The sequence below is a fragment of the Lepidochelys kempii genome, chromosome 2 (genome assembly GCF_965140265.1).
Source record: "Lepidochelys kempii isolate rLepKem1 chromosome 2, rLepKem1.hap2, whole genome shotgun sequence".
In the NCBI taxonomy this organism is placed as follows: Eukaryota; Metazoa; Chordata; order Testudines; family Cheloniidae; genus Lepidochelys; species Lepidochelys kempii.
Genome location: NC_133257.1, coordinates 228199990 through 228223727, shown reverse-complemented (window position 1 = coordinate 228223727; position 23738 = coordinate 228199990). Strand labels below are relative to the sequence as shown.

Here is a 23738-nt window from a genome sequence, read left to right as displayed (position 1 = left end):
ACAGTATAGGACTTACCCTTGGAAGGGGGTGGACTATATAGTACAAAAACTGATGAGATATTGGAGAAGATAGAGCCTTGCTCCACAACTAGATCTCTGGGACTACTGCCTCCTTGTAGAGGGAGAACACCTAAACCTGTGTTCAGATATCATAGGCAATGTTTCACCTTCTTCCTCTTCATTGTTCTTTAATCAAAGGAGACAACCATACTATCACAATAGCAGCAACTGCAGCAAGCATCCTCTCAAACACTGGAAAGGAAGAAATCCTACAAATCCCAGATAAGGACAAAGAATTCCTTGGCCACATCCTCCCTGCAAAATGTCAGGCCACAGGTTTGACATGATAATCAAGAGCTTTGAACCAATTTCAGAAAATCCTATCTATCCAAATTTTATGATACATGGACAACTATCACATCAGACAGGTGATTTTTCAACACAGTAAAGGAAGGTTATACTGTCCAATTCAAAGCCCTTCCTCCATGCAAACTCCTGCCCCTTCCTCATCAGGGACTCTTCCCATGAGAGATTATTAAGAATGGAAATACAAGCTCTACTGCATGCAGGGGCTGTAGAAGTACCACCATTAATTCACAGATGCAAAGGGTTTTACTCCCATTTCTTTGTAATCCCAAAAAAGAATGGAGGTCTCTGACCAATTTTAGATCTCAGAGGCCTAAAACAATACATCAGATTGTTTCAGTTCATAATGTTGTTATCTTTTGTGCCAATCATTCCCTCCCTGTCTACTCTGGATTGGTTCATAGCTCTTGAACTCAAGGATACATATTTCCATATGACAATCTCACTGCAAATATCTACTTTTATGTTCTGGGTTCAGACCATTTCTAATACAAAGTCTTACTCTGGTCTCTCCAGGGTTTTCAGCAAATGCCTGGCTCCAGTAGCAGTGCATTTGAGAAGACAAAGGATTTTCTTCCTGAGTTAAATGATAGGTGGCTAAAGGCTCTGTCAGAAAAGGAATTAGTAACAGCCATTCAGATAACCTGTTCTTTGTTCGAAACTTATAAACAAAGAGAAGTCTCTTCTGATTCCATCTTGAAGTATTCCCTTCATTGGGGCGATCCTTGACTCCATAAAGGAAAGGATGCTTTCTGGAACAGAGGTTTTTGAAACTAAACCACCACTATACTGAAACTACTTCTACAACCATCTCAGCTTTCTGGTGTTATAGGTCTTATGGCATTCACAACATACATGACTCCATAGGTCAGGCTCAGAATGAGGCCACTTCAGCAGTGGCTATGAAAACTTCAAACCTAGTGTGGACAGTGTGCTAAAAATACAAATTTTCCTTGGAATTATGAGACTCTCTCTAAAGTGGTGACTGAAACCACAGAATGTCAAAGGAGTATAGTTTAAACCACTTCCTCCTTCATTAATAGTCACCACAGATGCGTCTAAGACAGGCTGGGGTGGGAACATCTCTGCAACCTTTTCAACTGAGATATATGGTATTTTTAGAGAATCCTTGTTACACATGAGCATCTTAAAACTCAGGGCCATCCATCTGGCTCTCAAAGCATTTCTTCTGCAGATACAGGATGCAGTAATTCAGGTGACTATGGATGACATGTCCACAGTATATTTGAACAAACAAGGAGGAACTTGATTGTGACCGCTAGGCAACAAGGCAATAAAGCTTCGGGACTGGTGCGTCCTATACAACATTTACCCAATTGCTTTGCATATTGTGGAAGAACAGTGAGATCATGGATAGTCTGGACAGGGACTCCTTGCAGATGCATGAATGGTCTGTAAAAGATGCAGTTTTTCCAAACTTTTTCAGGCTTTGGGGATTTCCAGACAGATTTGCTTGCCACCAGATTCAATACAAAATGTCCCTCTTTTTGCTCAAGAGAAGGCTTGGACAGTCTATCGTTGATGGATGCATTTTTCTTACACTGGGGAATGGTGTTGATGTATGCATTTCTCCTATTGCCTCTAATCCTCAAAGTTTTTTTTAAAAAAGATAATAAAACAAGATTTGGCCAGGATAATTTTAATTGCTCCAGCATGTCTGTGGCAACAATGATACATGGAGTGACTCCATTTATCCAATGGCAAATACAAGATGCTCCTGCTATCAGCAGATTTACTGTCCAGAGTGGGGGGGGTCTGTACCCAGATCATCGGTCATTACATCTAACAGCGTGGGCAATAGGACTTCAACAGATTCAGAAAGACCATGCTCTGTTGAGGTGCAGCAAGTTCGTATTAATGCTTGAAAAGCACCTACCAGGAGACGCTACAATTATAAATGGAAAAAAATTTGTTATCTGGCAACCGATAGGGATGTTGACCCAGTCTCAGTTCCCATACAACTTGTTTCGGAATAATTGTACTTAAAAACCGGGGTGAGAGGAGGTTGTCTCTCTCCTCCATTAAAGTCCATTTAGCAGTAATAGCAGCATTCCATACTCATGCTAATGGAAAATCCATCTTCTTGCACAAGTTGGTGAAACTTTGTTTAAGAGGTGTATTGAATTTGTATCCCCCAGTATGGGAGTTGGCCCCCTCCATGGAATTTAAACTTAGTTTTAACACAACTTATGTCCCTCCCATTTGAGCCTCAAGCGAGCTGTTCTTTGATTCATCTTTCTAGACAGACCGCTTGTATGGTAGCCTTCACTTCTGCTAGAAGAATTAACGAGTTACATACATTGATGGCAGAACCCTGTTATACTACTTTTCAAAAAGATAAAGTGTTTTTTGAGCACACCCTAAATTCTTTCAGAGTGGTTTCCAAGTTTCATGTTAATCAAAGTATTAATTTACCTGTATTTTTTTCCCCTAAATCTCATACAAGTAAAGGGGAATCTAGAGTACACTCCTTGGATAGGACTAGAACAGTCTTATATTACTTGGACAGAATGTATTTAACTCGTATGCTGGTACTTTTAAGGGTTGGACCATTTCAGCACATTGCCTATCCAGATGGGTCAGACTGTGTATTCAAGTGTTATAATGGAGCTTCACTTTCTCCTCCTGTTCCACTTAGAGCCCATTCTACTAGAGCGGTTGCTACAACTGCAGCATTCACTAAATATATTCCTCTTATTGAGATATGCAAGGCTGGCATGTGGAATTCAGTTCATACTTTTACAAGACATTATGCTTTGGATGTGGTAACAAGGTCTGGTGCACAATTTGTCGGAGTGATGCTCCAACTGCTGTTTAATTAGGACTCCACTCCCTTCTTCCAGTTTACAGTACTGCTTGCCAAACTATCCCCAGAGCAGGAATATGCAGAGGGCACTTGAAGAGGAAATGAAGGTTATTTACTTGTAACCAGAGTAAAAGATAGATTCTGCATATTCACACTCCCCACCAACCTTCCCCACTTCTGTAGAGTCCTACTTTTAGGGTTAATCAATATTCTGCTTTAGTATTTGAAGGGAACTGAGGCAGCAACAGGTGCCACTCCCCTTTTCATAACCATGCTCTCAGGACACACTCAAACACTAAGGGCAAGGGAAAGGGGGTGGGGCGCCATAACTGGCACTGCTACTAGAAGGTTCCACTATCCTGGCTGCATCCAGTCAGAGCATCCCAAGAGTGGGAACATGCAGAGTCCATCTTGAAGAACTCTGGTCACAAGTAACGAACCTTTATTTGCTATGTCATAAAAGTTGACATGAAAGTGCTTTTTAAATACTAATTATGTAGTGGGGAGGTTTGATATGCACTTTACACACATTTGAAACCTAGATTATTGTAAGCATTTAGGAAATATTCATTACTATGGTGTCTGGATGTGCTTTAAATTGCATAAATTTGGTATTTAACATTAAAAATAAGGAGCAAAGGTCCCATACTTCCCTGCTGCTCATAGTTTTAAGATACAGGAGGGAGGGGCATTTATATTAGTACACTATATAAGTATCTGCATTTAATACATTTTATGGGTTTATAATAATTAGCCATCATAGGGCCCAATCCAAATCCCACTGAATTCAGTGAAAGTCTTTCCACTGACTTCAGTATGTTCTGGATCAGGCCCATGTAGCAATTTTCATCCATGAATCATTTCCCTTAACTCAGAATGACAGGAGAAGTGTGGAAAATTTTGCATTCTTCCTACCTTCGCTATGGCTATACACAGAACCCTAAAAGTCCGCTAGTACCTCCACTTAATCTTCACAAAGAATACAAAAATATCAAAAGTACCTATTGCATTCTATTATAGTAACAAGAATGAGATAGGCAAGTTCTCATTTAACCAGGTTCTCGCAAGGAATCACTCACCATTTCTCCACCAAGAGGATCATAGAACCTCTCAAGCAACTGAACAACAGTGCTCTTTCCACAGCCGCTGCTGCCTACGAGCGCCAGGGTCTGTCCCTTTTCTACCTTAATATTCAAGCTTTGAAGCACTTGGACATCTGGTCGAGTTGGATAGTTAAACGTCACTTCTTTGAATGTTATGTTGCCTTCGAATATATCCTATAATTGAAATGGTAACATCTGATCAATTTTTAGGAAAATTCTGATACATCGTAAAACAATATACAGAGAACTAGAACCATCCTGTTCCTACTGGTTTCCATGGGAGTTTTGCCATTCAACTTCAATACAGCCAGGATCTGGTCCTTATTGTGACTTTTCAAAAATTAACAGTGTAAAATTATTTTGAAGACAGAGATTCTGCTAGTTCTGCTTCACACTAGTTTTAATGTAAGCCCAAATTTTCAAAAATGATGCTAATTTTGGATCACCAGCTTCATCTAATGCTTTCTGTAAATCAGGCCCCTTTCAGAATCTCAAGGTAAGCACTGAACAATAGCCACTTCTGATATTCTTGGCCTGTGTACCAAAGCAATCCTACTTTAGAGTTTTTTGTTTTTTTTTCAAATTAAATTACAGTACAATTATCATTACCATATATGCACCCAAATGCTTACTGTCAAACTTATGATTCCTGGTAAGTGTTAACAGCATTTTCTTAGACCTTGTTGCTATTATTTTAAAAATTAGAAGGGTTAGTCAGATGGTAAATTCCTTGGAGCAAAGTCCTACCATCTTTATTTGTGTGCAATACCACAATAAAAATAATATACTGAACTGCTATTGTCCTGTCTGCCTCTTTGAGTGATGCCCACCTAGATTCACCAACTTCTTAGCTCCTATAGCACACTAACATTTATTATTAGCGTCTTGTATATAAATTGAATCCCAAAACATTTTACAACGTTAATATAAAGCCTGATTATATTTTCATTGTCCGTGCATGGATATGCTCCTCCTGCATAGAGGAGAAATTGGCTGCCTCTGCAGCATTGTTCCCATTTTCACTGGCCCTTGCAGGGGGCTCTCCACAAAGAAATGCAAGGAAGGACCATGCAGAAGCAGAATTTGTCCCACATAGTTTTTGGATGAAACACAATGTTAATGGCCCCAAGAATCAGTTAATCTAAACACTTAACTTGTGAGTGGGGGAAGAAAACCTCAGTGTTGACATTAGTTAGTGTAGTAGGTGATATTGTCCATAATACAATGATCAACTTACAGGCTTCAGTCCTTCATCACTGTAACTGTCTATTAAGGGGGCTCTTTCAAACAGCGTGAACAAGTGTGCTGCTGACATCTTGGCTTTGGCATAGTCTGGAGTAAATGAACTGGTCTGTCCTAGTGCCATTGCACCAAATACAATAGCTGAAAATACCCTGCGAGAACAAGACAAGAGAGAAAATAAAATAATGAGGTTGTAGAGGAAGGGGTGTAAACTATTGGGAGGGGGATGGTTAGAGTAAAAAAAAAGTTGTTAAATATCATTGTAATGAATAGTCTTGTACCATGAGTAAATGTATCCACTTTTAATAAAGTGAGAAACAAGCTTCTGTTCCAAACTCAGTGTTTCCTTTATTTATTAATGCAATTGCTAATTTTTGGCAGGATCCCAAATTTAAGCAGCAGGGAGACAGGACTTAAGTGAGATTCTGGATATTGGGAAGAAGGCAAAAGGAGCAGCTGCAGAAGCAGCTAAAACATGGATTGCTGCGTATGGGTGAGGGAGTACAATGGGGCTAAGCTAGAGTGATCCCTCCCCACCAGTGTGCTGCCCCTGGATCTAAAACTGTGCAGGGGAGAGATAGACACTCACTCACTCTCTGCAGGAAGGAACCAATCAGAGATTCCAGCCAGTAGGAGCAGCTGGAGTAGCTTTGACTGGACTTTCTCTGCTCTGATTGGCTGTCTGCTCCAACCCTTGTCCTCTCTCACAGTCTCTTCACCTCAACGTCACTCCGAACTTTCCCATTTTGCCCACTACTCCCCTACTCTGCCTCTCTCATGCTCTCTTCAATGCCCCCTCTTCCTTCACTTTAATTTCCATTTAACAAATTGCCTCCTAATTCACCCTTCCCCCTCCCAACCTGCAAAAAATTGTGGAATTCATATGACGTTGCTGCCATTACAGTGTTCACATGCTTGTGTGCTCTACCTCTTCCCCCATCCTCTCTCATCTATTTAGACTAAGCTCTTTGGGGCAAGGACTGTCTGCTACTGTGTTCATACAGTGCCTAGAAGAATGGGGCCTCATTCTTGGTTGGCCCCTAGGCATTACCGTAATAAATATGATCAATAATTAAAAATTGGTGCTATTTGGCATATCCAAGTATGTAAGAGGGATTAACTTTCAACAGTGGTTAGCCAATTATCCCAGCCACAAGGACAGTTGTACAGGGATGTTTTGGAAACATGTAATTGTAAATTATATCCAAATACTTCAGTGTAGTAACCACAAGAAGGCTATTCATTATCTTACTTAAAAAAGGTATCTATTTTTCTAGACTAGGGGTAGGTATAGAAAGACAACATATTAATTGTAATCCACCTCCAGGGGTAAAATGCTGGTCCCACTGCCATCTTTGGCAAACTTCCCATTGGATGTGGATTCAATTAAGGGCTCTACCACAGATCTCTTGGGTGACTGTTGGCAAGTGTGATGGGGCATCCACCCCACACTGGCCTGTGAGGGGTTAATGGATCCCTAGGGAGGCTGTGTGAAAAGCAGCCAATAGGAGTAGAGCTATGAGGCACAGTCAATCAGGGCCTGGCAGGCCCATATAAGAAGAGCTGCAGAGTCAGTTGCTCCCTGGAGCTCAAGGAGGGAGGATTGGCTGCTGTGCAGGTGGAAGAAAGCTAGCACTGTGGACAGAGCAGTGCTTAGCAGGAACAGAAGAGTGTGAGAGAGCTCCTGGCTGACTGGCATATTGAGGCCCTGCGGTAAGGGTGAAGAAGATGCTGGGGTCATGGGGAAGTGTCCCAGGGAAATGTATTGAGAGGTTGGAAGGGTCACAGCTGGGCCGGGACCTGGAGTAATGGGCAGGCCCAGGTTCCTCCCTCCCCCTTGCCATTGAGAAAGTGACTGGATTGCAGTACTGGCCCCCTGAAGGAGGGAGTGCAGAGTATGCCATGGCTGGAGGGCTGTGTCCTGAAGAGGATGCCACGGTTCTTAGAGTGACAAGAGTCCAGGAGGAAAAATGATGGCAGGTGAGACACCACTGGGAGTCGGTGTACCGACCTGCAGAGATGAACCACAAGATTACCAGCAGGAGGCGCTAGCATGGTAAGTCCCACCCTGTCACACATGGTAGAAAATGTGGGCACATGGTTGCCTCTGAGGGGAGGGGACTGAGTGAGAGACTAAGATAATGTTGGACAGCCACCCCTGATACAAGGGAAGTGGGAAAGGCTATAGCAGAGACACTTGGGTCAAAAGGACAATGGAGCTGCATGTGTGGAGGCCTTTTTGGTGGAAGGCAGGTGTACCTTCCCAGGCTGGACTTCAGAGTTGCTGCTCCCACTAAAGGGGGGCGATGAGTAACCCAGGGGGATCCAGGCCCTAATGAGCCAGATCCTGGAGAACCAGCAACAGTGGAAGGCACAGAAACACTTGCAGGAATGCCTGGAAGAGCAGCGTTATTTGCTCAAGATCCTCCAGAGGGCCTGGGGCAAGAAGCGAGGCTCCAGGTCAGGAGGCCAGAAGCCTGAACAGAACAGTCTTACACTTGTGAACAGAGGGGACACTTTAAGAGAAATTGCCCCTATTGGGATGGGAGAGAGAAGCCTTATGCAGAGAGTGGGAAAGAGCAACAGCCCAGGAGAGTCCCGCCTTTGAAGTGAACAGGGAGGGGATGGGCATGTTGGACCTGTGGGCAACAGAGGTACCTGCAGAGGGAGTGCCCAGACCTGAGTGGTAGGGTCAAGGCTAACCCAGGGGAAGGGCCTGAGCAATGGAAGGATCATGGGAGGCCTCTGACCAACGGGAAGCAAAGAATTTCTTATTGGTGCCATGAGAGGACCATATAAGAAGGTATTACACCTTTAAGAGAAGGCAGGATAGAAAAGGGATGCCTGGGAACCAGGCATGACACTGTATGGAATTTGCAGGAGACTTTAGGATATTATGAATATATTGTAATTGTAATATTGTAAAATTGCAATGGGTTATGCCAGATATGCCATGTAAAGTATCTACAAAAATATTATAATTTGCCAGGTATGATAATCTCATTTGTGTTTGTATCACCCTTGTATTGTAAATTATATGTATGGTATGTCTGTAGTTCCAAACTTGTGCTGTGACACACCCAGGCAGATTGGCATTAGCACTGCTTTGCCTGCTTGACAGCCCATCAAGGGACATCAGCTATACAATTGACCTATTGACAGAAAGCAAGGGATACACCTTATGACTCAGCAAGGCATGCAGGGGCATACCTATGGACAGAACACTAAGGCTTCCAGGGCAGCCAGGGCAGCTTGTGTTTGGACCAAAGGAAACCAAGCTGTATGGCAAGGACTATAAAAGGCAGCTGCATCTTCTCCATTTTGTCTTCAGTCCTCTTCTTGTCTTCATTCTTGCTTATTAGCTCTGGAGTAACCTTTCTACAAATGAAGCTCTGAACAAAGGACTGAATGACCCATCCAAGCTGTGGATGTATTCCAGAGGGACTTTCAAGCCAGCAAACTCACCAGTACTGCTAGGAACCTGATGGACTTTGAAGTCTCTGTATGTATGTGACTTTTACCATTTAACCTCTCTTCTTGTTCTTGCTTTTTTCAATAAACCTTTAGTTTTAGACACTAAAGGATTGGCTGGCAGCATGGTATTTTGGTAAGATCCAAACCCATAGTGACCTGGTAACAGCTAACCCTCTGGGGTCAGAAGAACATTTTGTATATGTGAGCAAAGTTGTTTAAATAACTTCTCACTGTACTGGACGTAGGTGCTGATTGGAAGCCAGAGAACTGGAATGCAATAAAGGGGGCTGTGCGATTTCTTTTTTTGCTTCTTGATAACCAGTGTGGGGGATCAGAAGCACAGTTGATGACAGGTTGGGCAGTTTGACTTAAGTGTTACCCACCAGTCTTGGGAATATCTGCTCTCCCTTTTGCAGCCAGTCCTGACCTTGGCATTTCCAGGGAGGGCTTCCCTAGGCACCCTAGGTCATACCAGGCTAGATCAGGTGGTGGTGGTGATGACGACTGGGTAGGGAGCAATCTCCCATGCCCAGCAGGAGGTGCTAAGGAGAGGGTGGATAAGATGACTGGGACGGAGAGGACCCAGACAGACAAGGGAACCCACACTTAAGCAGGACAAGCTGTAGTAGGGACTTAGACCTTGGAAGAAGTGGTGCTGGGAGAGCCTGCAGAGCCAGGGCTAGGTGTTATGGGAGAAACTGAAAGCCACCGAACAGGCCTTGCGGATAGCACAAAACAAGGCAGAGGGAAATTCAGAGACATCATGGAGCAGAATGGCAAGTTGCTCCTCCTGGTAGAAAATCTGAGGCAGGAGAGGCATGTCCTATGGACACAGCTGTGGGGAAAGCAAGGAAGGTAATTCTCCTGCCCAAGGCAGTTTGTCTTAAGGGGAAGGGTGTCTGATGGGGCATTCCCCCCCCCACACACACACAAACACTGACCTGTAAGGGGTTAATGGAGCGAGGGGCAGTCAATCAGGACCTGGCAGCCCATATAAGAAAAGCTGTAGGGCATAGCAGGGTCAGTTGCTCCCTGGAGCTCAAGGAGAAAGAACTGACTGCTTTACAGGTGGAAGAAAGCTAGCACCCTGGACAGAGAAGTGAGAGAGAGCTCCTGGCTGACTGCTAAGACTGGCACGCAGAGGCCCTGAGCTAAGGGTGAAGACGGTGCTGGGGAAGTAGCCCAGGGACATGTACTGAGTGGTTGGAGGGGACGCAGCACATGGCTGCCATCTACGGTGTCCCTGGGCCAGGACCTGGAGTAGTGGGCAGGCCTGGGTTCCCCCGCCCCTGACCGCTGAGGAAGTGGCTGGACAGTTGGATTGCAGAACTGGCCCCTGGAAAGGGGGGGTGCAGAGTATGGCACAGTCAGAAGGCTATGACCTGAAAAGGATGCTGTGGTCCTTGGAGCAATACGGGTCCAGGAGGAGAAGTGACAGCAGGTGAGACACCACTGAGAGTTGGTGTACTGACCTGTGGAGCTGATCCACAAGATGATCAGCAGGAGACACTAGCATGGTGAGTCCCACCCTGTCACACCAAGTCACTCAGACCCTGATCTTGCATGTAGGTGTGCACTGCAGCAACCAAGAGCAGGGGCACTTGCAGAATCAACACCATATGAGCTCTCAGTGCCCCACCTGTAAAATGGGGATACTGATAATACTTTCCTCACATGCCTTTTTTGTCTTTTCTATTTTTTGACTACAAACACTCTGATAGAGACTCTAGCTAGCCACGTATAGCATCTAGCACAATAGGGCTCCAATCTCATTTGGGGCCTGTAGGCACTTCACTGACATCAGAAAGGCTGACTACTGAAGCCAAAATTATAACATGTTAAGTATTAGCCATAATTTCAAAATACTCCCTGAACTATTTCTATTTAGTCCTTCCTTAAAAGCCAGTACACAACATTTGAGACAAGGTACATTGAGAGCTATACCAATGTCTACCAGCGTTCCATATATAATTAAATGAAGGGCCCAGTTGACATGTTTACTAGGAGCATTGCAACTTGGAAAGATAACACAAGTTATCGATCCTAATTCAAGATGAAGGCCAGTGCTGCAGGTCAGTATGTAGACTAACAATGGTCTATGTATTGTTCTTCTAGTCCTCCTGCTTTTACCTTCATAAGGTTATCCCCCAATATATAAACACCTTCCCCTGTATGGACAAAAAGAAATTGCAAAAAGACACTTACAAAAACACACTTTTAAACTCCATGTATCCATTTCCCACTAGATAGGCACCAAACCGAAAACATCCAGCATAAGTAAAATACATAATTGCTTGTGTAAGGCCAAAACTAAGTCCAAAGATATGTGCCTTCTTCACAGAATTTCTGTAACAAAGAATGAGTAGTGTTATTATACATAAATACTAAAAGTAAAATACAGTTATGTCTGAGAAGATGCTGAGAGCCCTTCACTTTCATTACTTTGGGATGAGGTCATTCCCCAACCTCCTGCAGGACTGGGCCCTAAAAAGAGAATTCTTGTATGTTTTAGGATCCCATCTACCTGCAAAAAAAAAAAATCAATCAAAAGATGAGGGTAGGGGAAGAAATCACTATAGCTGTGATCCCAAACACATCTGACAGGAGCAATTGTTGTCCTATCCTATAGAGTCTGAACGCTATTGTGTTAAAATTATTTTACAATTCATGGTATGATTACCAGTTTCAAGGCTTTTAATTAAACATATTTTTGAAATTGTACAACCTCGCAGCACACGAAGAAAATCATTAACAAGTCCTGATTCTGCAGGGAGCAAAACTAATCCTAGTAGAGCAATATACTGTTCTTTGTTTTGCCTTGAGCACCAACCAAACCTTTATGTCAAACATAATATGATGCTTTATATCACCTGTATTGTTAGGCTGATGAAATAACTTAACTGCTCAGTGATCTACTATTGAAATTACTATACAATTTTGGAACTTGCTCCTTCAGTCCTTACCAATGCAAAATTCCACTGGCTTTAATAAGAGTTTTGCCTAGGAATACAATGTAGAAGTGCACAAACGCACACAAAAAACAGGACTCCTAATTGCAAGAATTGCTAAATGAAATGCTCAATTTCCAGAACATAGTTTCAAGAGAAGTAAAACTGATGAGGACATACCAGGTACTGCAACAGCAAACACCAATACCACCATAGAGGGTGTAAAAAGAAAAATCTCATTTAAAGTAAAGAACAAAAACAACTATGGTTACGATTGCTTGTGTTTGTTTGAAGCGAAATATATTGTATATTGTTAACTAGGTTTGACATAGGAGATTTTGTGATACACCAGCAGAGAATAAATTGTTTTAGTCTATTAGTGAAAATTTACATTCAATTCTAAAACAAAAAGTATGATTTTTAAAAAAAAATTTATATCTATTACCTATATGGTCCTTGCAAATTTTGTCCATACATAAATTCAAATTTTCTTTCCTGGGTCAAAGTAACAACAGTTCGAATATTTTCTATGGCTTCAGTAGCAATCTGTAATAGAGAGCATATGCTCATTAACAGAAAAATAAGGTCACACTGCAATTTCTAATTCTGACCTGGTAAAAAGAGCTTGGGATAAATGCTATAAAAATCACAGAATTAAATTCTCGATAGTAACCAGTGAGTATGAGTGCTCACTTCTACACAGCCCGATTTTCAGAAGGTAGATGCTCAGAATTTTCTGAAAAATCAACCTTGTTGAAAGAGTCCCAAATTGGATATCCAATATTACTACTCACTTTCAAAAAATTAGGGAAGCTTTTCAAAGGCACAAATGGCAGTTTGGCACCTAACTCCTATTGACTTTGTGCCTTTGAAAATCTTCCCTGGAGGCTAATAAATAAAACCAGGTGGGATTTTCATAAGTGGCTAAAGGACTTAGGCACCCAACATCTATTGAAAGGGGACTTGGCTGATTAGTCCCCTAGACGCTTTTGAAAATCCCACCAGGAATCTATAGTTTATTAAGGGAAATTTAATATGAACACGACTTCTTGTATCAAAAGTTGAAATATAAGAATGGCCATACTGGGTCAGACCAAAGGTCCATCTATTCCTGTCTTCTGACAGTGGCCAATGCCAGATGCTTCAGAAGGAATGAACAGAACAGGTAATCATCAATTGATGCATTCCCTGTTGCCCATTCCCAGCTTCTGGCAAACCGAGGCTAGGGACACCATCCCTACCCATCCTGGCTAATAGTCATTGATGGACTTATCCTCCATGAACTTATCTAGTTCTTTTTTGAACACTGTTATAGTCTTGGCCTTCACAACATCCTCTGGCAAAGAGTTCCACAGGTTGACTGTGGGTTGTGTGAAGAAATACTTCCTTTTGTTTGTTTTAAACCTGCTGCCTACTAATTTCATTTGGGGACACTTAGTTCATGTGTTATGCGAAGGAGTAAAGAACACTTCTTTATTTACTTTCTCCACACCAGTCATGATTTTATAGACCTCTATCATATCCCCCCCAAGTAGTCTTTTTCAAGCTGAAAAGTTCCAGTTTAATTAATCTCTCCTCACATGGAAGCTGTTCCATACTCCTAATAATTTTTGTTGCCCTTTTCTGTACTTTTTCCAATTCCAATATATGTTTTTTGAGATGGGATGACCACATCCCATCACATTCAGTGACAAATGCTTAGTAACCCACTGAAGACTTCAGGGCTCATATCATAGGCCTCCTACAGTAAACAAAAGATAACTGAAATGAGTGTATTTAACTTTCATCCTTCAGCTGGATAAGACAATGGACGATAAAAGCTACAGTGTAACTGGTACATTCCATCATTGGAGTCTTTTTCCCTAAACAAAAGCATAATTGCCTAGATCAACTAGACATAAGAATATGTAGTGACAAATAGTTTAACAGTAAGGGCTAGAAACTGAAAGTGTTACACAACAGGTTCATATCTAAAACAAAATTTAGGCAGCCAAGTCCAATATCAGTATCCTATGCAAAGGGGCCTATTGGAAATTTGCACCTCTTTGAAGGGCTTCTCTGAGAAGTCACTCTAAAAAAATGCATTAATGGGGCTTTATCTTTCAAACACTCCCGGTCAAATTTGGTCAGCTTAGAAGTAAAAATATATTTTTTTCTACCTGCCAACCCTGTAAACTCATCTTCAGTTCTGAGTTTTCTTTCTGGTTTATGCATTTGTAAGCAGGGTCTGAATGAGCTCTCCCCTGACATCTAGTGATGAGCTGGGGAAGAGGACTCTCGGAGCTGACCTTGTTTGCATGGACTCATCTACTCTGTGTAGGTGAGCAGCAGGATAAAGCTGCTTTGCCCAAATGACCACTTTTGGTGGGTGTTGGATTGCAAGTCACTTTGTTATTGGGTGCAGGGGTAATAAAGGCTTGTTATCCTTGTTGTGTGAATCAAAGGCAGCAGAACTGTACTTGGCATGCCCTGATTGAGGGGTTCATCCTCAACTGAACTGCACTTACTAAGCTGGGAGTGCCAAAATCTAGTAGAGATGAGAGGAGGTGTGGTCAGATTTTTGTACATTGTGGTGTGGGCTCTGCTTAAGGGTCCTGGACACCATTTGACCCTCCCCTTCTCCATTGTGTAATGACAGAGCTGATTAAGACTCAATTTAGAGTCTTTTGTTGCAGATCAGTAGAGCTGAAATCACTGAAAACCAGGTCTAAGCATTAGACCTGCTATGAGACAGTGTCTCTGAGTAGCTGCAATCACTGAGAGCTGAAATCACTGAAAGATGTGTTAGGTGGAACCTCAAAACATCTTGAGCTGAGTGGCCGGTGGAGTGGCATTACAAGTGGTGGCTCATTCGGGAAGTCTCTGAAGCTCGGGACACACTTCCTCAGCTAGGGGAAAATATGTAACCCATGCCTGCTTGGTGTGGCACTCTGTGCCTCTCTGGTGGCAGCTAGACCAGCTACAGATTGATGAGCCTGCTACAGCCTTGGCTAAGATCGATGTGTCTTTTAGCTTATGCAGTGGCTGCCCTGTTCCCAAAGGAGTTTTGGCATGAAGTTACTCCCACCTCTTTCAACTTTTCCTTTCAAATATTTCTTTAAACCCTTTCTTCAATTTTTGTTTTCCTTTTCCACCCAAGAAAGGACAGAATGAAAAGAGGAACCGGTGGGCAGTATTAGTTACACTGTCACTATCATATATTCTTGCTTGGTGAAGATGTACATACAGTTTCACAGAGGTAAGATGGAAAAAAGGGGAGATATGTGGCAAGCTGAAGAGAGATGAAACCAAAAAAGCAAGAGAGGCTAGAAAAGAAAGAAGGGAAGCACAAAAAATAAAGAAAAGAGAGAAGAGGTATGTGATCTTAAGAGCTTAGCATATTCTGGGTGTTACCACAATGTAAATAATATCAATAGTAGATGTTTTCAGCTCCATATCTAGCAGATACATCAACATAAAAAAAGGATAGAATACAACAATGCAGAGTTCAACTTCCCTAAGAATGAATATATTCTTGATCCATTACTAAGACCTGTTAAACATGACTGTACAGTAGAATATAAAAAGAGAGATGAACTTCACTGGAACCCACCTTTCCTGCAGCTTCCAGTTCTTCTTTATCCTTTTTTGCATGTCCAGAAAATATTTTCATTTCAATGATTCCTGCTATGGCAATGACTGGCACAATGGCTAAAATCAAAAGGGTCAGCTGCCAGCCATAGACGAATGATATAACAATTCCAGTTCCAAGGTTAGCTATGTTTTGGGTAATTAAAGCCAGTCTGGCACCTGTAGCCTGGAACAACAAAACCCAAATAAAACAACTGTATTCCATAATTTTTTATAAAGCAACAACATAGAAATTAGACATGAAAAATACTTTTGAACTAGACCATCTCTATAAACCAGGATTATTCCCCAAAGTATTATCTAGGCTAGTTCTACATTTCTCCAAAGTTGAAGTTTCTGCATATCCTTTGGAAGATCACTCCACCGTCTAGATCGCCTTCTTCCGTTGTCTTCTGCTGCTGATCCATTTCTCTCTCCAGTTTCCATGATCACTTCAGATTCTAAACTGTAATTTATAAACTCCGCTAAAAAAGCTGAACAGGGAGTTTATAAATCTCATATTTTTGCATTTACAACTATAACTTCAAATCTGCCAGGAACATGCAATTGCCTAACTGATGGAGAGGAAATTTGAACTAACCATTTTTTCCAATCACTTAAATCCCAATACAGCAAAACACTTAAATATATGCTTAACTTTTAAGCATGTGAGTAGTTCCACTGAAAACACTGACTACTAAAATCCTTAAAGTCAAGCACAACCTTAAATGTTTTGTTGGATTGGAGCCTTAGATGCTATGGTCATAGGTGCTACATACCCAAACACACAATGAGATTAGATAGATAACTTTAAACAGACTCATTGAATAAATAAATTCATGGTTAATTGGATTCATAGGGGAGATAACAGCACAGAACAGTAATAAGACTATAAGCACTAATAGTTTACTAGAATATTATATTGTAAATATATATCATGTTATCTATCATTATAAAATACATTGGTGTGACACCCAAAACCTTTCAATAAATAATAAGTTTTCAGTTGTCACCAAATTAGGATTGCCATGAAGCAAATACAAATCCATAGTGCAACATTACTATATGCCAACCCAAACTTGAAAAATGCCAAAACAAAGTATATTACATACTCCTTTCACTTGTGAGGCATCATTAGCAAGTCTTGTAGTTAATGCCCCAGTGCTGTTTTTAGGGTCATCAAACCAGCTGATGTCCTACAAAATGACATGAAAACATGTTTACTAGGATCTGAAAAACTATAATTTACTTTCCATAAACTGCAAATAAAACAAATGAAAAATTTGGGCTGCAAAAAGATCGTTAATTTCAATTTGGATTATAAGAGGAGTGTATGGAGTTTTCGTTCTTTAGATTTAATCAGTTTCTTAGCCCCGATTGTGTAATAAACGTGTCAGAGTGCAAATATTTTATAACTCAAGATGAGTAAATTAATTGAAGCTGTAAATGCCAGTAATTTACACTGACAATAGCATTGTGTTTTCTCATGCTAACTGCAATTTCAGCAGGTATTATCTATGTAAATGGATTGGGCATGATTTATTTTTGGTAATCAGGTCAACACAGAATATTAAGGTTATGAAATTTGCCACCTTGATGAGTATAGTTTGAAATTGACAGTCTCACTGAATGTAAAGACTATTAAAAAGATTATTAACTCAGATGAATGTGGCATTTCTTCTCTGAAGTAGCTAAGACAAGTCTGTTAGGTGGTTTACCATATAATAAACTGCTGTGACATCTACAAAACACAAGATGAGTCTGCCCTGAAAAGTCTCTGAATTTTGAATGCTGCTGGCAAGTCTTTGTGGTGTCAGAGAACATCTGTAATAGGTCTATGCGGAGCTAGAAAATTAATTAGAACACCTGTACCAAAACTTGAAAACAGTACCCTACTACATTCTGCAGAAAGGGCTAATCAATCATATTATTTTATATCTCTGAAGCAATATGGGTTAATGTGTTTAGGGTATTAATTAGGTAATGATTTTAAAGCACTTTGAAGGTGATCGCTCCTGAGTTAACTGGAAAAACATACTAATGCAAGATTAAGGTGATACTTAAACACCAGAAAAGTCAGAAAATGTAAAAGTTAAATTTTCATAGGAACATTTCATCCACATTACATATTAATTAATTGAAAACATATTCCTGATCTTGAATCACTTGAAGAACGTGCATAACTGTAGTCATATGATTGCACTATTTGCAAAATGTGATTGCACTATTTGCAAAATGTGGTCCATTTGTGTAATGATTACAGTTGGAAGAAAATTTTCAGTCAAATAGTAAATTCACCAAAAACTACAGTTACAATACAGGTCGGTAACCAGGTTTTTTTAGGGTGATGGACACTATTCACTAATACAAGTCAAATTCATTGAATAGTTTCAGATGAATAAACAATGGGGGAGGAATGAAAATGTCAAAAACTATTTCATTTTGAAATGTCATTTTGAAACAATGTATGAAAGGTTTTGTTCAACCTGAATGAAAATTCAGTTTTGGCCAGAAAAATCATTATTCATTCAGCTCTAGTAATAATGTGTATGAGCTAAAATTACTGTGAGAAGCTTAACTTTTACATTTCCTGACTTTTTTGTTTAAAAGTATATAACCCTGTATAGAACAAACATTAGCTTTACATTGCTTTTGCTTTAAAAAAAATTAAATTAAATTTAAAAAAAAGAGATAAAAATAAACTGCCTACGCAAGTTACAATTTAATACGGTTCCAGGTAGCCCTTGAAGTTCACTGCACATTCAGATGAGTGGGGTGCTGTGGAAAAAGCTTGCTGAAGTGACTGGGATGAGGAAGGGGTGGGCTTAAAGGGAAGCAACTATGAGAAAAAACAACAGATGAAGGTGGCAGCAACAGAAAAAAAAAATATATATATATAGGTGCAAATTTTGGCTGCCTTTGAGCAGATGCATTAGAATAGGGAGAGCTTACAGGGAATCCCTTACCTCCAGTACATCTGTGTTCAAAGCTGTCAGAAAGCTGCAGGCAGTGCCTTCTGAATACAAAGGGTGAAACTAGCAGAACCCAACACAATCAAAAACGGCTGGCATGGCAGATAAGGGACATAGGCAGGGTCCTTCTCCTTGCTGCTCATTGGCTAGCAACCGGAGGCTGGTACAGTGGGAGTGCATGCTTTCCGTTTTTAAAAAGTCCTGCTGCTCAGCATGCTATCACCAGTATCTCCAGATGGCATTAGGCCTCCTGCTATTCTATGAACTGATACAATGACTTCTGTAATATGGGAGTTCCATAGGATTTCTCCACTTATTGGGCCTAACTTTTAAGAAGGCCTTGACTCAGTCTCTACTTTTGTGAGTGCAGTCAGATGTGTACATTTTATCATCTGTGACAATAATTAATTGTGGATCCTAATATGTAGGTGCATTTATCTGGAGTTGCAAAACTTCATACTTAGAACAAGAGTCTGAATTTCAGAATCAGGCTCCTAAAGTGCACATTATGCTCTGAGTAGAGTGACCAAATGTCCCTATAAAATAGGGACAGTCCCAATATTTGGGGCTTTGTCTTATATAGGTGCCTACTACCCCACACTTCTTGTCCTGATTTTTCACAGTTACTATCTAGTCACCCTAGCTCTGAGTCATACCGTTAGGCCATGTCAACACTCAAAAGCTGCTCTGATTTAACTAAATAAGCCAGACCCCTTGTGCAGACACTCTTAAATTGGTTCAAAAGTGCCTCATATGACCTGAGCTAAAAATCAATGTAAGTCTTTCTTAAACTTATTTGAGTATCCACACAAGGGGATTGCACTTAATTATTTAAATCAGTTTCTAAAAATAATTTAAATAAATCAGTGCAGTTGTTTGTGCAAACAAGGTCATAGGATGACTTGAAACTTTAAAGGTATTTTAAACACCTAAACACGGATATATAAAACTCTGGAAAGCTAAATACATATTAACCTTACCTGTCTAAGCATTGCTTTAAATGCCATGAATCGAAGCCTCATTGTAAGGATCTCTCCAGCTTTGCCAAACGTGAAACCCTTTGAGAAGAAACAGAGTGATTATTACATAATTACAACTATTTTGACGTTATCAGATAAGCACATGAATATCTGTATCTACATAGGCAAAAACACATTTTATAGATGACAATATTTTAGCTATAAACAATTAAAAAAAACTTTTAAAAGACAGTTACTAATTGTGAAAGATAGCAGATTTAGAGCACAGGGATTGAACTTCATTTCTAAATTTAAGAAGTGCAAAGCAAAGGCACATTTTCCTACATTGCTCCACTAATGTGCTTGAAGGAGCAATTTTTTATCACAGCTTCATGGGTCAGTGACTTCAAGGTAAAAGGCTCAGGGTGAAATCCTGGTTCATTGAAGTCAATGGCAAAGTTCCCATCAACTTCAGTGGAGTCAGGATTTCACTCTCAGTGCTCCATTACAAGTCACTTAAGCCATCTAGCCCTAAAACATCAGTGCTTGGTAATCAGCTAAACTTATTTTTAGTCACAAGCATGAATCAGTGTAATGTCATAGGAAGGAGGTGATAAATGGGACCATGCGAATGAAAATGATGGGGACAGAGGTTATTGCCACTTTTTCTGTCATGATATTAACTATTGTCAGTAGTATTATTGTCATAATTTTGCTTATCACCACACTTTCTACAACTACAGCCAAGAAACATCTCTACAAATCTACTGCAAATATTTGTTCTCAGAATCTACTGAAAACATTTCTACAGCTGAGAAATTTTATAGTATTTCAGTATAAAACCTGGACACAACTATATATCAGTTCCTCTATATGATATAAAGCAAAAATTACTATGGCACTTTTATAGTGAACAAATTAATTTTTCTAGTTTTAATTGTTGGAAACTATACAGTAATGAAATTAAAAAAAATACCACAATTATGTAACTTTAAAAAAAGAACTGGACACATTTAAATGTACATCTTAGCATGCATACTGTATAAACATCTTATGAAATAGATACATCTTTGTATTAATTTCTTCTCACTTGTTTGGGAGTGCCAGATCACAATACACTTCTACCATTCATATGTTTAATTTATAACATCATCCCCACATTTATAAAAATGATAACTAATGCAGGTCAAACATATATATATATATATATATATATATATATATATACACACACACACATATGCATACACATACATATATACACACACACACAGAGTTAAATTTTCAAGACTCAGGCTCTATGCTGCATCCATATATAAAGACATTTTTATAAACAAAATGGGCAATTGCACCAACAGATACCTGCTTGTGCTTGCATATACCTGTTTTCTAAACAAACACGTGCTAACATGTTCACATACTTTGTAGGTGAAACTTTAGTGTCATGTTTTGAAAATGTAGCCCATTCTCTATTTAAAAAAAAATCTTGATGAAGGGCCAAATTTCAAAATATCATCTCTTAATTTACACCCATATAATTTCTACCATGGTTGCAGTCAAATACTCCAGTCAGGACTGGGGACCTATCATGCTAGGCACTGTACAAATATCAAGGAAGAGAGAGTCCCCGTCCCAAAAAGTTTAGACTCTAAGGCCCTCCTCCTGCAAGTTGTTCTTTTTGGGGAGACCTCTGAATCTGCACACAACCCCATTGACTTCAATTAGTGCTCAAGATGGGCAAAGAGGTTCACCTTTGCAATCCATACTAATGGATCAGGGACTAAGAAAGTAAACAATTTAGGAATGGTGAGAGTTTCAGGTGAGAAATATGTAGATTTTTTAGATACGTTTGTCATGGGATGCATCGACCCCAGGCAGGCTTGGCAACCAAGGGGTTAATGTAGGAACTGCCAGCTGATGCTGATTGGCAGCCTCAGAGCAGCTGGGAAAATAAAAGCTGCAAAGCAGAGGGACCAGCAGGTCAGAGAATGAGGGTTCTATCACTAAGCTGGTGAGACACTGCCCCAGAGTGACAATGACCCAGAGAAGGGATGACCAGAGCCACAGGCTGTAGAAGCCTAAAGAACCAAGGAGGTAGTAAGCTCAGGACACAGAGGAAGACTTGTGGCAGAATGAGGGCCCTGAACCGGAACCCAGTGGAGTGGGCGGGCAGGCGGGCCTGGATTCCCCTACCTATACCTTAAGGAGACTTAAGAGCCAAAGGAGTTTCAGGCTCCTTGAGGGTGAAGGCCAGATAATCCCTGCCAAACAAAGGGAAGCTCAGTGGGACAGAAATTAAGGTCCTTGCCTCCAGAACAGGACTATAAAGACTCAGATGAGAAAGGGAAACTGACCACCCCTCTGATCTGAGCAGATTCTTCACCATGCCCTGTCTGTCCAAAGGGGGGCACTGACATGCTGGGGTGCCAGCTCACAACATTATATACTTTTTAATAGAGAAAGTTAATTTCATCTGTGCAAGGCTGTGACAGGGTGCTGGCTAAGGAGCCCTGAGCCAGGCTTCTGTCACACCAGCTCCAATCAAGAAAGGGGAATTGGAGCTGGCTGAGTAAGCTCAGGCCTGATTGGCAAAGGGGGAACAGCCGCTGGCCTTCTTAGCAAGGGGCTATGTCAAGGTTCCTCCCCCACTCTGAACTCTAGGGTACAGATGTGGGGACCTGCATGAAAACCTCCTAAGCTTACTTTTACCAGCTTCGGTTACAAGCTTCCCCAAGGTACAAATTAATTTTATCCTTTCTCCTTGGAATATCCACTGCCACCACCAAACTCTAACTGGGTTTACTGGGAAACGTAGTTTGGACATGTCTTTCCCCCCCAAAATCCTCCCAACACTTGCACCCCACTTCCTGGGAAAGGTTTGTTAAAAATCCTCACCAATTTGCATAGGTGACCACAGACCCAAACCCTTGGATTTGAGAACAATGAAAAAGCATTCAGTTTTCTTACAAGAAGACTTTTAATAGAAATAGAAGTAAATAGAAGTAAAGGAATTACCCCTCTAAAATCAGGATGGTAGATACCTTACAGGGTAATTAGATTCAAAACATAGAGAATCCCTCTAGGCAAAACCTTAAGTTACAAAAAAGACACAGACAGAAATAGTCATTCTATTCAGCACAATTTTTTTCTCAGCCATTTAAAGAAATCATAATCTAACACATACCTAGCTAGATTACTTACTAAAGTTCTAAGACTCCATTCCTGGTCTATCCCCGGCAAAAGCAGCATATAGACAGACCCAGACCCTTTGTTTCTCTCTCTCCTCCCAGCTTTTGAAAGTATCTTGTCTCCTCATTGGTCATTTTGGTCAAGTGCCAGCGAGGTTACCTTTAGCTTCTTAACCCTTTACAGGTGAGAGGATTTTTCCTCTGGCCAGGAGGGATTTTAAAGGGCTTTACTCTTCCCTTTATATTTATGACAGGCTACATAAATGCTGGCAGGAAAGAAGCAAGGGGGAGAAGGAAAGGGAGGAGTTAGAGAGAGCGCGCCTCTCTGCTGGCTGCAGGAGTTATTAGTTCCTGGGGCTGTGACACTGAAGCTGTCTGTAGCTAGAAGGTGGTGGGAAAGTAAACTGTAAGAGCATGGCTGATTGCACCAATGCAGAGGTCTCTGGCTAGTTTGTGGGTGCAGCATGGGCAGAAGCCAGTGTTAGATTAACATCTGAGGAATTTACCTCTATATAGTCTTATACTAAGTGCACAATATAACCTCCACATGCACTTTAAGTCCACTTGGTACTAGAAGTGTACCATCAATTATTTTTCTCTTGTTATGTGATTCAAATACATTGAATGCTTAATATCTTTAGATCTAGTTTCTGAAATAATGTGAACAATTATATGAAGGGCAAAGTAATAAAGCCTACCTGCAGAAAAAAAGTAACAAAAGAAATGATCCCAATTGCTAAAAATAGCAGTGAATACAAGTTGCTCTTGTTTCTTATAACGGTCTTGTCTGGTTCTGCAAAAACCTATTAGAGAGAATTCAAAGTTCATTTTATTTAATTAAATTATGTAAAAATCTTCCCATATTACATTGCTGTATTTACACATACCCATAGAGTGCTTGAACTAGGGGTACTGGGGTCAGCACCCCCTGACTTGAAGTAGTAATAACAACCAAATACATGGTTTCTGCTTTCAGCACCCCTCACTATAAAAAAAATGTTCCATGTACAATTAAATGTGATTAAAGGGATAACAAGTACATTTGATGTT

General features: G+C 40.6%; 1 protein-coding gene across 3 annotated transcripts in view; it reads right to left on the bottom strand.

The window, feature by feature from the left end:
- Positions 1 to 23738, bottom strand: part of ABCB1 (ATP binding cassette subfamily B member 1) — a 66808-nt gene that overhangs the window by 4872 nt on the left and 38198 nt on the right. For all 3 annotated transcript variants that reach the window (XM_073334084.1, XM_073334085.1, XM_073334086.1), the window contains 8 exons: positions 23387 to 23491; positions 19522 to 19599; positions 16682 to 16765; positions 15553 to 15756; positions 12406 to 12506; positions 11218 to 11358; positions 5534 to 5690; positions 4273 to 4470 (listed from right to left, as the gene is read on the bottom strand). In XM_073334084.1, the coding sequence (XP_073190185.1) occupies positions 4273 to 4470; positions 5534 to 5690; positions 11218 to 11358; positions 12406 to 12506; positions 15553 to 15756; positions 16682 to 16765; positions 19522 to 19599; positions 23387 to 23491 (1068 nt within the window). The remainder of the gene's footprint in view (positions 1 to 4272; positions 4471 to 5533; positions 5691 to 11217; positions 11359 to 12405; positions 12507 to 15552; positions 15757 to 16681; positions 16766 to 19521; positions 19600 to 23386; positions 23492 to 23738) is intronic.